Raw genomic sequence first — 14,517 nt, 5'->3', positions numbered from 1 at the left:
CCTGGGAGGCTCAATCAGTTAAATGTCCGACTTCGGCTCCGGTCATGATCTCACGGTCCGTGAGTTCAAGCCCCGCATCGGGCCGTGTGCTGACAGCTCAGAGCCTGGAGCCTGCTTGGGATTCTGTGTCTTGCTCTTCCCTACCCTTTCCCCACTCATACTGTTTCTCTCTCTCAAAAATGAATAAACGTTAAAAAAAAAAAAAACTGTCAACATTTAAAAACAAAATGTAAGAAATCTCTCAAAGGGCAAAAATAAAAACAAATATGAGAGAAGAGTTGATAAATGTGGAGGAACAATCCCTCTAAAGTCCTAGTTGATAGGAGTTCCAAAAAAGAACAGAAAACCAAGAGGGCGGCATGATCAAAGAATATGGAAAAAATGTCAAACTAGAGGGCACAGGTGTCTAGATGAACAGCTATCTGACATGGTGAATGAAAAATGCCCACCATGTGGCATATCATCCTGAAATTTCAGATTATCGTGGTGTAAAGAGAGGGTTGTGAAGCTTCCAGAGAAAATCATGTACAAATGATAAAATCATGTATAAATGATGTGGAATAAGGAAAGCACTACGCTATTTAGTAGCATTATTGGATACACAAATGGAGTAGCACTCTCAAAATTCTGAGGGAAAGTGATTTCCAGCCCAGAAGTTAGCAGTCCTCCAAAGTGTCCATCAAGTGTAGAGACAACAGAGATTTCTAGACCTCGCAGTTATACAATCAAAAGCCCATACCTGCTCTGGAGGAAATAGAACTAAAATAGCCCCTGTCAGTGGCATAAAATAGAAAGTTGGGGCTGAAGGAACTTGATCTAGGTTAAAAGAACAACCTTTGAATCTTTTTTGGAGTCTGAATCAAACCATTAAGGAACATTTTGGAGACAGTTTGGAATTTGAATATAAAATGAGTATTAGATAAAACCAAGGCATTATTCTTAATTTGTTTTTAAAGTATGCAAATGGTATTGTGGTTCTATGCGAATGTCCACATTTTTTAGAGATGTGTAGTGAAGTATTTGGACGTGGAATTAGAGTGTTGACTTTGGCTCAGGTCATGATCTCGAGGTTGGTGAGTTCAGGCCCTTGTCAGACTCCACGCTGACAGCGTAGAGCCCGGAGCCTGCTTCAGATTCTATGTCTCCCTCTCTCTCTGCCCCCACCCCGCTTATGCTTGGTTTCTCTCCCTCTCTCCCAAAAATGAATAACATTAAAACAAATTTTTAAAAAATAAAACGCTTGAGCCAAAAAAGCGATAGGTCAAGCCTGTGTGGCAATATCTGGATAAGAGTTGAATCTGGAGGAAGGTTCATTGGTCTATTCTCTATTTTTACATGCTTGAAATTTTTCATCAAAAAATTAAGCATCACCAGCCTCTAGTTTAGCAGTTTCTAAAATGCTGATTTGGGAAGCTAAACACAGATATCTGTGCCTATGGTACTTTCACGGAATGGAACACCGTACAGCCATTAAAAAGGACGAGGCTGATCTGCATAGACCAAGCAGGTCAATTTCCAAGTTCTGTCGTTTAGCACAATAAAGCTAGGTTCAGAACAGTGTATTCCGTACCTGCTATAAAAAGGTGGAGTTGGGGGTGCAGGTTCCTTCTGCAAGTGTCCTCCTACATTAACAGCTTTCCTCTAGACGGATCGTTCAGCACAGCATACGGATACATCAGAGGATATCCTGTCGGGGGGGGGGGGGAAGAAAACCCAAAAAACTGCCTTGACCCGTGCCCGCCTCCAGTCCCCTGTTTTTGGCTTCCCTTTATAGCACTACTCTTGAAAGAGTTTATTCTTCCTGTTTTTATGTTCTTTCCTTCCATTCTGTCTTGAGCCTGCTCTAGTCGGTCGCGTATCTTCACCACATGCCACCAGAGCAGTTCTTCCACGTTTGCCTGGGACTTGCACCTTACGGAGTTCGAGGTCTACTTTGTGTCTTTTTCCTTGACCTTTTAGCAGTATTTAATTCTTGAAACGGCTTTCTCTTGGCTTGTGGGACCTCCCATAGGACTTCTCCTGCCAGTGGTTACTCCTGCCCTGCCCCACCTTCCCTACTTCTCAACGATTACGTGCTTCCGGACCTATTTCCGGATGCCTTCTGTCGCTGCCTGCTCTTACTCACTGGCTGGTCTCCTGTCGTGTAGCTGTAAACACCTCTATCTACTGCTGGTGCTCAAATCTGCTGCTCAGCCAGAACCTGTCCCCAGAGCGCTGGCTGCATATCGATGTGGGTGTTTGTTTGTACGTGCGCAGGATATGAGACTCTTCCAGTCTGATCATCACCGCAAGCTAAATGTGCCCCCAGCCACACTTCTGGTTTTACCCCAGAGCTGCTCTTCCCGCAGGCTTTCCCTTTTCAATTGATGGCATCGGTGTCCTTCCAGTGCTGGCAAGAGACCTTTACTGTTCCTCTTTAGACGTTTGTTTATTCTGAGAGAGCACACACAGGGAAGGGGCAGAGAGGGGGAGAGAGGATCCCGACCGAGCAGGCTCCGCGCTGTCAGCACAGAGCCCCACAAGGGGCTCAGACTCACAAACCGTGAGATCATGACCTGAGCTGAGCTCAAGAGTCGGGTGCTTAATTGACTGAGCCACCCAGGTGCCCCCAAATAAGTAAACTTTTATAAAAGGAGAACTTGGCTAATAGCATTGAATTCTGCTGGGAAAGTCAAGATTGAGGCTGAAAGGGGTCTTTGGGTGGAGAATATGGAAGTTCTTGGTGGTAGCCTTAACAGGAGCAGCTGTGGGGGTTAGGAGGGGTGAAGCCAGGTGCAGTTGGTCAAGTATGGTGAAGAGGGTAAGACGACAAGAATAAATCTCTCCAGAGGTTTGTTATGAAAAAAAGGCGAGAAATGAGAGGGAGGTAGTGGAGTGGACCGTGGGGACGTTGAAGTATTTTTAACTTTGTTTTTAAAATTTTAAATGAACAGATAGTAAACTCATCTCCTTCAAGACAGATTATAGGGCTTAACCTTAGACCTCTGATAAATGGCCTTGGCCAAACCAGACAAAAACTCATAAAATGAGGGCTTTCAACTAGACGATTTGAACTTTTAGCCCTGATATTCTCCCCCACCCCCTCCAGCTTTATTGGGGTATTACTAACAAAATGGTATACTTTCAAGGTAAAGATTTGACGTATGTATATTGTGAAATGGTTACCACCGAGTTAACACCTCCGTCGCCTCATGTGTTCACCACGTTTGTGTGTCTGCGTGTATGGTAGCGTTAAGATGTAACTCTTCGCAACTTCTAAGTTTATGATTACCTATAGTTACCATGCTGTACGTTAGATCCCCAGGACGTATTCATTTTCTAACTGAAAGTTTGTACCCTTTGACCCACATCTCCCATTTCTCCCACCCTGCAGCCCCTGGCAACCATCATTCTTTCTGTGAGTTTGACTTTTTATCTTCTGGCGTGAGATCATAAAATGTTTGTCTTTCTCAGGCTGACTTATTCGCTTAGTATGATAGTCTCAAGGCCCATCCGTGTTGTCACAAATGGCGGGATTTCCTTTTTTAAAAGGCTGAATGCTGAACTTCATTTTCTGATTCACAAAAGCTTTTGGTTTCTAAATAGTATAAATATTTGCTACTTAGATGTGGCTGATGATAATCATTAGAAAGGATTAGGTTTGCTGTGAATTATGATTTCACCCAGATACTTGGAAGTACTGGTAAATTTCTCTCCAAATTTAGTGATAGTTATATTGTTTTGAATACATTGTTTTTAAAAATAATCTATTTATGGGGCACCTGGGGGGCTCAGTCGATTAAACATTTCTTGATTTTAGCTCAGGTCATGATTTCATAGTCATGAGATCCAGCCCCAAGCGCTGTCCACGCAGAGCCTGCTTGGGGTTCTCTCTCTTTCCCTCTTTTTGTCTGTCTCCTGCTTGCACGCGCACGTTCCCTCCCTCCCTCCCTCCCTCCCTCTCTCTCTCTCTCTCTCTCTCTCTCTCTCTCTGTCTCTCTGTCTCTCTGTCTCTCTGTCTCTCTCTCAAATGTTAAAAATTTCTAGGGGCGCCTGGGTGGCTCAGTGGGTTGAGCGTCCGACTTCGGCTCAGGACACGATCTCACAGTTTGTGGGTTTGAGCCCCTTGTCAGAGCCTGGAGCCTGCTTCGGATTCTGTGTCTCCCTCTCTCTCTGCCCCTCCGCAGCTCATGCTCTGTCTCTGTCTAAAAAATAAAAACAGTAAAAAAAAAAAATTAAAAAATTTTTAAATCTATTTACATAGTTACAAAATTCAAATGGTACAAAAGTCTCTCCTTCACCTTGTCTCCTGATTCAGTTTCCCTTGCTGCAGGCAAGTAACGTTAACACTTTCTTCTGTATTCTTCCTGAGATAATATGAACGTGTACAACTACGCATGTATAATTTTTTCCTTTTCTGTTTTTACACAAATAGTAATTTGTTATACTTTTTTTTTTTTAAGCTCTGTGATCAACGTGGGGCTTGAACTCATGATGCTGAAATCAAAAGTTGCATGCTCTACCAGCTGAGCCAGCCAGGCACCCACACTCCCAATTTTTTTTTTTTAAGTTTTTTTTATTTTGAGAGAGCGAGCACACATGGGAGGAGCAGAGAGAGAGAGGGAAAGAAGAATTTCAAGCAGGATCCACTGCAACATAAGCTTGAGGTGCAATATGGGGTTCAGTCAAACTCACGAACCGTGAGATTGTGACCTGAGCCCAAATCAAGTGTTGGATGCTCAACTGAGCCACCCAGGTGTCCCGGTATTTGGATTTTTAAAAAAAATTTTTTTAATGTTTATTTTTGAGAGAGAGAGAGAGAGAGCATGTGCGTGAGCGAGTCGGGGAGGGCCAGAGAAAGAGGGAGGCAGGATCTGAAGTAGGACCCCAGCTCTGAGCTGTTAGCACAGAGCCTGATGTAGGACTCGAACTCAGGAACTGTGAGATCGTGACCTGAGCCGAAGTCAGACACTTAACCAACTGAGCCACTCAGGCGCCCCACTGGTATTTGGATTTTATTCCAGGGGACAATGGAGAGCTCAGAGTTCTGAGCAGGATCTGGTTTTAAAAGTTCATGGTAGCTTTTGGGTCAAGAATAAAGCAAGATTTAAAGATTTGGGGCGCCTGGGTGGCTTAGTTGAGCGTCCAACTTCGGCTCAGGTCATGATCTCGCGGTCTGTGAGTTGCAGTCTGGCGTCGGGCTCTGTGCTGACAGCTCGGTGTCTGGAGTCTCCTTCGGATTCTGTGTCTCCCTCTCTCTGCCCCTTCCCTGCTCATGATATGTGTGTGTGTGTGTGTGTCTCTTTCTCTCTGCCAAAATAAATAAACATTAATTTTTTTAAAGATCCTTTAAGAGATTAACCAGCTATGGAAGAGACTACATATTAGTTTTATAATCAGGAAAGAAATACTAAAAACCTATTTTTGGAACCTCGACTACCACCAGTGTTCTTCCTTGTCAATTTTTACGAAAAATCAGTGGAGTTTGATCTGCAAAATAGGCGTGTTGATACTTAAGATTGAGGGAAAGCTAAAGGATTGAAGCCTGGCTAAGGTAAATAGGTAATCCTAGCAGGACTAACTAACTGGCTGTGCTTGTCTCAAAATGATTTCTTACAAACTCCGAGTGGAATAGGTAAGTAACCATTACATAAGGTAGACTATAGAGATATTGGAGTATGATGGAAAGAAATGGAATGGAGTAGATACCCTGCCTAACTGAAGCTATTAATATGAACAAATCTCTGACTTTGGGGGTATTTGAGTTATCTTCTGCTCAACAAGCGACCTCAAAACTAAGTGACTCTCAGCAGTAACAACTTACAGGTTGATGGGGCTCAGTAGGGTGGTGGTTCTTCGTGGCACGGAGGAAGCTGAGGTCATACTTGCAGGCTCGTTCAGCTTGGAGCTTGACTGGGGCTGTCATGTTCACGTCGGCCTCTCATTCTCCATCTTTTCAAGAGCACAAGTGCTCCTCTAGCCTGTGCTAGTGTCTTGCTTCAGAGGGCCAAGCCCGGAGTCTGCGTGGGAGGCAACTAGGCGAGGGCATGACTCCAGGTTGCAGCTTTCCCCTGGGGCCACCAACGTGATAGCCTAGCGCTTGGGGTCACGGGCTTTTGACATTCTCCGACACTTAGATTCTGGCCTTTAAAACTACAGAGTAACTAAATCTCCTTTTTTTTTTTTTCTTTTTTTTTTTTTTTTTTACCTTTTCAGAACATATTTTTTACATCTTTTGTTCTGAGTTCTTCCTGCTCCCATATATACGTGCTCTCTATAAAAGGCTGTTCTTTAGATAGACTCAGTGACCATTTTACTGCTATTTTGTCCTCTTTATGTCCCTTCTGAAAGATATGGTCAGCATAGTAATGGACATGCTAGGTCCCTTCTCTTTTCCCCTGGGTTTATTATTTCCTTTAAATTGTGATCTGGATGACTGAGATACCCTTCATTCATCCGTATTAATTCTGCACCCGCTCTGTTGCTTTGTCTGGGTAGCGGGGTAACAGGCCTTTGTTTTCAAGGGGCTCACATTAGTGTGGGGAGTTCGACAATAGGAAAGTAAATTAAGTAAATAAGAACAAAACCATCTCAGCTAGTGAAAAGTAAAGGAGGCGAGAAAATAAGATGATATGACAGTGAATGGGGTGGAGGTGGGGAGCCACTTTGGTTTACCTGGCAGATCCGGCCTTTCTAAGGAAGGACATTGGAGCTGAGACCTGAATGATAAGCCACCATCCATCCTGACGGGTAGGGTGACCAACCATCCCAGTTTGCCTGGGACTGAGATTTCTCCGGTCATGGGACTGTCAGTGCTGAAACTAGGACATTCCCAGGCAAACTGAACAGTTGCTCAATCCAGGAAGAGGGAACAGCAAGTCCCAAGGCCTAGAGTTAGGAGGAAGTTTGGCATTTTAGAGGCAGGACAGAAGGCCAGTGCAGTTGAGGGTGTGGTGAGAAAGGGTGAGCAGAGGCAGGCGAGGCTGGGAGGTCTGTGAGTGACAGGCTATGTGGGCCTTGATGGTAGTTTGGGTTTAATAAGCCACTGTGGGGTTCTGAGACTGTTTACATTGGTGAATGATCATTGGCTGGGTGTAGAGAGGAGAGCATAGGGTGCCGAGGTAGAAACGGGAGGCCAGTTGAGAGGCTGGTTCAGCCCTCAGGCTTGAGATGATGGTGGCCTGTGCCTGGGAGGCAGCCAGGAGGGAAGCTTCTTGGCACCACTAACTCTCGCTCTGCTTACTCCTCTCAGCCTCTTCCCCTCCTTTCTAGGTCAGTAGCTTTTCAATCCTGAAGAGCTTCTTTGCCAAGCAGAGGTTCCCAGATTTACCATTCGTACGCCAAACCGCTCTCCTTTTTGCTTCCCCGGGTGCTTTATCAGTTTCTCCGTGTTTTCAGACAGTGACCCGACTAAGCCACCCAGGCGCCCCGCTTCTCGGTATTTTCAAAGTACTTGAACACAACGGTATAGTTTTTTTTTAAGGTCTCCATTGATTTTCTCATGGGGCCAGATTGGGTAATGCTTTTGAATGCCAAGCTTAGAGTGACTGATTTTTATCTTGGATGCCTTTGAAGGGTTCTTTCCAGAGTTGTGTGACATAAATAGAGCTATGCTTGGTAAAAGTTGCTCTAGCATGGCGGGGGGGAGGGACGACATGGATGTGTTAAATTTTCAGCGACAGCAGGCTATTTGAGAGGAAATGCCTGGGAGCGGGAGGCAGTCGGAGATGGTGGGACTGAATCTCAGTAGCAGGGACGGGTCTGTTTATAGGAACGTGGGAGTCATACCACGAAGAGGTGAGATCGGATTCAAGCGAGGACGCTGGTTTGTTTATTCAGCAAGGCATTGAGTACGTCTGAGTGCTGAGGAGGTTATGGTGAACAAGCCAGGCCGAGATCCCTGTTCTCGGGGACCTGGCATTCGGTCGGGGTGGGAGGTAAAAGAGTGAATTAATGAGTAAGATAGCTTTAGAGAGCGGTAAGTGCCATGTGGATAGCAAAACAGGGTGACGTGCTCTGGCCTGGGGAGGGGGGAAGGAGATTATTTTTAGATCAGTAGTCAGGGAAGGGGTCTTTGCGGAGGTGGCATTCTACCTGAGACCTGAGTGATTGGAAAGAGCCAGCCACGAGAAGATGTAGGGACAGAGTGTTCGAGGCAGAGGTCTTAGACACCAAAGGTTGGGTCTAATCCTAGGCAAGCTTCTGTTTGAGTAAGTGGAGATGGGGAACCAAAAAATAAGAGAGTAAGGAGGGTGGGGACCGTGTTGGTTCTGCCCACCAGCAGAGTACCTTCCACACAAGTAAGGATTCATATTAAAAAGACACAAAACAGGATCGTGTTCTGGAAAAAGAAATGGCAACAGCACAGCCCACATGGAAGACAAGGAAGAGGTCCATGGTTTTGGTTTTAGGTTACGCACGGACCGTTCAGCACATCCACTTGTTAGAGGGGGCCAAGTTAAGTCGCTATAAAGGGGGAGGAAGTAGGGGCGAGGAAATAGAAATAGCATTTTTTGGACTCTCCAAGAACTCCTCTCTCCTATCACTTGTGACTGTATCCTAAGAGTCTCCCCCACTGTGTGCAGCCTTCCCTGGGAATCTTTCCTGGCTGTGCTTCTGAACTTGCTTTCTCTTCTCTGTTGCCAGCCTTTTACATTGGACTCCTTTGCCTTTTGTTTGCTTCTGTGAGCCTTGCCTCTCTGCACTCCTATTCCCTCTGGTCTCTGTACCTCACAGCTGCAGGCCAGTCCCACCCAGCTTTGCTGGTGGCATCAGTGTCTGAGGCTCCAGCCAGATCCAGGAGCCTGGGTCTGGAAGGGGGCAGAGAGATGCCGAAACTGGAGGCGATGTAATTTGAGGCATTTGCCGGTGAATGGAAGTGGAGAAAAGGCATGGTGCTTCAGTGGGCCACCCAAGTCTTGTGTAAGGTCTGTGTGTGCTTGAAACCACGGAGAAGGAAGACCATAGGGAGACTGACAGCCAGATAACAGCGCAGAAGGGCCTTAATTAAGGGAGCAGTTAGGGGACAGAAGAGGAAGAATTAACCTTAAACTGCATGAGGTGAGTGCACTTCTTCCTCTGAATTAAGAGGAAAGGAAGGATAAGTGAAGCTGGATACAAAGATACTGGAGTTGGAAGAGAGATGAGTGGGAGAAACTTCTAGTAAGTGGTCTGGATCTTTTTAGCAAGAAAGACAGGTAGGTGCTCTGCTTGAAGTCAAGCTCGAGATCGGTGCAGGAATTTTGGAATCCTCACTGCAGAGGTTCTGCTGGGCAATCAAGTGTTGAAGGAAGGACTGGCGGGCACCAGCAAGGATCCAGCTGATGTTGGCACGTATTTTTTAGCAGACAAAGTCTGCCTTCCTCCAGGATTGCTGTGCAGTGCCCAAGCAGCTGGGGCTAATGTTAACTGCTGCTCATACAGAATTTGGATTTTAGCCACTAATTATATTTCAAGAAGACATTATCTTCCTGGTTATACTTAATAGCGAATCAAAAACTGATTGATTTGTTTTCCTCTCCTCTTACTTGTACCTGTCAGAAGCTTGTAATTAGCGAGAGCTGCCTGTGGAATTCAATATAAGGAATTTTAATCAACCTTTTGCAGATCCTATTAAACTTGGCTCCCTGCTTTTAGAATCTGTGCTGTTATGAAAAAGGAAAGCTCTTGAACTTAGCACAGCCTTTCTTTTGTTCTCAGTAGTTTCCATAGAACTTAAGTTTTGAGGCGTACATCTACTCAGGTGCAGGCTTTGGAAATACGTGTTTTTTTCTTTTTTTTACGTTTATTTGGAGAGACAGAGTGCGGGGGTGGGGTGGGAGGGGCGGGCACAGAGAGGGAGAGAGAGAATCCCAAGCAGACGTGGCACTGTCGGTGCAGAGCCAGGTGTGGGGCTTGAACTCATGAACCTCGAGAATCATGACCTGAGCTGAAATCCAGAATCGGACGCATAACCACTTGAGCCACCCTGGCGCCCCTTTGGAAATGTTTTCGAGCCAACGGATCGCGGTGATAATTCTCAAGTAGAAATCTGCCGACTTGGGGGAAACCACTATCTCTTAAGGGCCTCTTTTTCTTTAACTACTAGGTTGAAAATGGTGTGTATGTAGCCAATCCGCTTCAGGAACGTACAATTCTAATGAGAAAAGAGGGCGAATCTGCAAAAAGCATTAACGAGATGCTTCTGAGCAGACTTTCACGCTACAGAGCTTCTCCATCCGCAACGCTGGCTGCCCTCACAGGCTCCACCATCTCCAACACTCTGAAAGAGGACCAAGCAGGTATGCTGCCCCTCACTTACACTGCTTGCCTTGTGTACCTCCATTCAGCTGTTGACATATATTTTAAGACTTAATTAATTTAAAAAAAAAATTTTTTTTAACGTTTATTTATTTTTGAGACAGAGAGAGACAGAGCATGAACGGGGGAGGGGCAGAGAGAGAGGGAGACGCAGAATCGGAAGCAGGCTCCAGGCTCCGAGCCATCAGCCCAGAGCCCGACGCGGGGCTCGAACTCACGGACTGCGAGATCGTGACCCGAGTTGAAGTCGGACGCTTAACCGACTGAGCCACCCAGGCGCCCCTAAGACTTAATTTTTAAAATTTTTATTTTTATTTGTTTTTAATGTTTTTTATTTTTGAGAGAGAATGTGTGTGAATGGGGGAAAAGCAGAGAGAGAGGGAAATGCCAAATCCAAAGCAGGCTCCCGGCTCTGAGCTGTCAGCACAGAGTCTGACGCGGGGCTCGAACTCACGGACCACGAGATCATGACCTGAGTCGAAGTCGGATGCTTAACCGACTGAGCCAATCAGGCGCCCAAGACTTAATTTTTTTAGAGCAGTTTTACGTTCACAGCGAAATTGAAAGGAAGGTAGAGAAATATCCCATAAACCTCCCGCCCCCACACACGCACAGCCTTCCTCATTATCCGGAGGTGGTACCTTTGTTACAGTTGGTGAACCTACATCGAAACAACATTATCACCCAAAGTCCATAGTGTATTCTTGTTCACTCTTGGTGGTTTGGACAAGTACATAATGACATGTCTTCATCATTACAGGGTTATACACCGTAGTTTCACTGCCCTAGAAGTTCTTTGTGCTCTAGCTATTTATCCGTCCTCCCCCCAGTCCCTGGCCACCACTCCTTGTAGTCCTTGTAGTGTTGCCCTTGCCAGAACGTCCTATAGTTGGAGTCACACAGTATGTAGCCTTTTCAGATTGGCTTCTTTCGTTAGTAATATGTGTTTAAGTTTCCTTTATGTCTTTCCATGGCTTAATATATTCAGCTTGTGATTAGTGAGAGGCTGCCTCTTGAATTTGGGTAGTACTTAAAAAAAAGTGTTTTTTTTTTTTAATGTTTTATTTTTTATTTTTAAGAGACAGAGACATAGTGTGAGTGGGAGAGGGGCAGAGAGAGAGGGAGACATAGAATCCGAAGCAGGCTCCAGGCTCTTGGCTGTCAGCACAGAGCCCGACGCGGGGCTTGAACCCATGAACCGCGAGATCATGACCAGAGCTGAAGTCGGATGCTTAACTGACCGAGCCACCCAGGCTCCCCTTGGGTAGTACTTTTTCTTGAATGCTTCCAGTGTGCCGTACAAAGCGCTTTGCTTCACATAGTTCACCCTTTTATCTCCTTCCAGTCATCCATTTTCTTATTCCAAAGCAATACATGTTGTTGGTGTGGATGTAAATTAACGTGAATCTGTAATAATTCAAAACTCCGTCTTTATAGATACCTCACTACTGTTAATGTAAATTGACTTCATGTTTAGCATATGATTCATAAACATAAAAAGCTCATGTTTAGCAACGTCCTCACTAAATACAATCGTGGTCAAGCAAGGAAGAGGCAAACCTTCCACAAGATTACTTTTTCTAGAATTTATCATTTAATGTTTGTACTTTAATATTTTCAAATAGATAATGCCTTTATAGAGTTTGAAAGTAAAAACAATATAAAAAGGCACGTGCAGAGAAATCTTACTGTATCATCTTGGCATATTATACATCTTGCTCCCACACTGCCTCCTGTAGCTAACTATATTTATTAGTTTTGACTTACAAAATTTCTTTTTTTTTTTTTATTTAATTTTTTTTTTTCAACGTTTTTTATTTATTTTTTTTTGGGACAGAGAGAGACAGAGCATGAACGGGGGAGGGGCAGAGAGAGAGGGAGACACAGAATCGGAAACAGGCTCCAGGCTCAGAGCCATCAGCCCAGAGCCCGACGCGGGGCTCGAACTCACGGACCGCGAGATCGTGACCTGGCGGAAGTCGGACGCTTAACCGACTGTGCCACCCAGGCGCCCCGACTTACAAAATTTCTTTATGCAAATACAATTAAAGACAAATTTATGTGTCCTTATTTTCCTCCTTTTCTTCATCAAAGGTAGCCTACTAAGCACACTGCTGTGTACTTTTAAGAAGAGTTCTTAACTGAACTAAGCCTTTGAGAGATTCACGAACGTACACGAACCTCTTCTATAACCTCTTAAGTGTATCCATCTCGATTTTTACCAGATTTTCAAGGTCATCTGTGACCAAAAAAGTTAAGAACCATTATTCTTGACGAGTTCACAGATTAAATATCAACCATGTGACTCCATAACAAATCCTAAACTGGAGTAAAAGATGAGGCTAGAAAATACGCCACATGTAGAAAAATACATCTAAATTAATAGGTTTAATGAATTTAATGCAATTTTATGCTTTAATCCTTTTATATATTGAAATGTTAAGAAGAAGGAATCTTTGTGATTATAAAGCTATCTGATTACTTGTTAGTGTTAGAATTTAAGGCTAGAATTTTATTTTCACAGGTCTCTATTATATCAAATATAAGTAGGGAAGTTATTAATAGTTGTTATAACTTAGGTATGCAGATAATTTGAATGGTAGAAGTACTTTGTAGAGGACAGTCCTTTTTCTAAAATAAACAGCTTCCTGACCAGCTGAAGGCTTGATCTGGGTTTATCCCTTGGGAGAAAATTGAATCCTACCCTGTGAACAGTAGAAGTGCTAAAGCAATCTTTGTTGGAGGAGAAAATATGGGAGAAATCAAAAAGAAAACTCAGAAGGCAAGGTTATATTTAGAATTCTGTGAAAACTGTTACTTGTATTTAGAACCTGTGAGTTCCTATGTTTATGTACAGTCTCTGCATATTCATTAACGTGATGTTGCTGCATAAAAATTCACCAGTTATTAAGCTAAGTGACTTCTGACAAGCCAGCATTCATAGGGTCTAGAATGTTTTATTCTGGGATAAACTGATACCTATTACCATGTTGATAAGATGTCTATTAAAATATCTTGGTGAAAATGCTCTGCTCACAGAGTTGCTTATTTTCCAATCATTGCCCCTTTTAGGTTTCTTGTGGAAATTCATGCCCCTGAATTTATTTCCTGAGTGAAGAATATACTTGTTGAGGATTTGGAGTTTTAAAAAACGGAGCTGTTTAGAAACAAGCATTCAAAACAAATATCAGACACATTAGGTTTGCTTTTCTCATGTAAACCATCTAAAGACAATTTGACATCTGCCTAGGCAGTTCTATTTTGTGCCCTGACGGCTCCCTAGGTAAAGCATTCTGACTGACTTAGGAAATCCTTAAATTTGCATTTTCCAATCGGCCAGTGAGGAAGAGAGATTAGCGTGCATTTTATACCTCTTGATTAGAAACAATAATTATTTGTTGAATGACAGTTTATGTCACCGACCCTAAAAAATAGAAAATACGTAATGGGTTATCCTAAATCATGCAGGTGTAAAATTTGATATTGTGAAAGCATTTGTTAACTAGATATAGGTCGAAATTTCTGGCTGGCCTCATGTTCAGAGCGGTTTGTAACCCAAACCCGTGAAGAATTTGTTCTGTATAAAATGGAAAGAGGTCTATTGGAGTGCAGTTTCCCAGAGGAAACACAAACAGAAGGATTCTTCTTTCATTTTGAGATTTAGTCCATGTGAGGATTCATTCTTTTGAAAGAAGTTTTGAGACATAAAGGCGTATTGAATATTGGGAACACCTTTGAAAATGTTCGGCTCATGCGGGGGGGGGGGGGGGGGGGGTCTGGGGCCAGGCTATGGAGCCAGAAGATTATTTCTCCTTAGCTTACCACTTCTTGCTGTGTTTGCTGAATCCGGATATAGCCTTGTTTGAATTTGGGGCCCCCTCGTTATGCTCTAATCAAATCTGTGTGTTAAACACCACTATTTTCATCCCTTTCACCAGCAAATACTAGCTGTGGGCTGCCTCTGAAAATGCTGCGGAAGACCCCCATCTATACGTGCGGCACGTACTTGGTGATGCTGGTCCCACCGCCAGGGGGCGCCGGCAGCTCTGCCACCCGTTCTCTTTTTGGTGGGACAAGTGGTTTGTCGTCTTTAAAAAGTAAGTGTCTTTGATCTGTGGCACTTTGCCCAATTTGTCTCTAACTTCGAAATTTAAGGCTTTTCTGGGTGCCTGGGTGGCTCAGTCGGCTAAGAGTCCCACTTTGGCCAAGGTCATGATCTGACGGTTCGTGAGTTGGAGC

The 14,517-nt window shown here is 44.1% G+C and overlaps 1 protein-coding gene across 6 annotated transcripts in view; it reads left to right on the top strand.

Moving 5' to 3' along the window:
* HECTD4 (HECT domain E3 ubiquitin protein ligase 4) overlaps window positions 1–14,517 on the top strand; it is a 189,978-nt gene that overhangs the window by 73,563 nt on the left and 101,898 nt on the right. For all 6 annotated transcript variants that reach the window (XM_042962746.1, XM_042962744.1, XM_042962745.1 and 3 more), the window contains exons 8-9: window positions 10,067–10,259; window positions 14,217–14,375. In XM_042962746.1, the coding sequence (XP_042818680.1) occupies window positions 10,067–10,259; window positions 14,217–14,375 (352 nt within the window). The remainder of the gene's footprint in view (window positions 1–10,066; window positions 10,260–14,216; window positions 14,376–14,517) is intronic.

This window comes from Panthera tigris, chromosome D3 (assembly GCF_018350195.1).
Source record: "Panthera tigris isolate Pti1 chromosome D3, P.tigris_Pti1_mat1.1, whole genome shotgun sequence".
Taxonomy (NCBI): Eukaryota; Metazoa; Chordata; class Mammalia; order Carnivora; family Felidae; genus Panthera; species Panthera tigris.
Note: the sequence above shows the minus strand (reverse complement) of the source record. Positions and strands in the feature narration are given on the sequence as shown.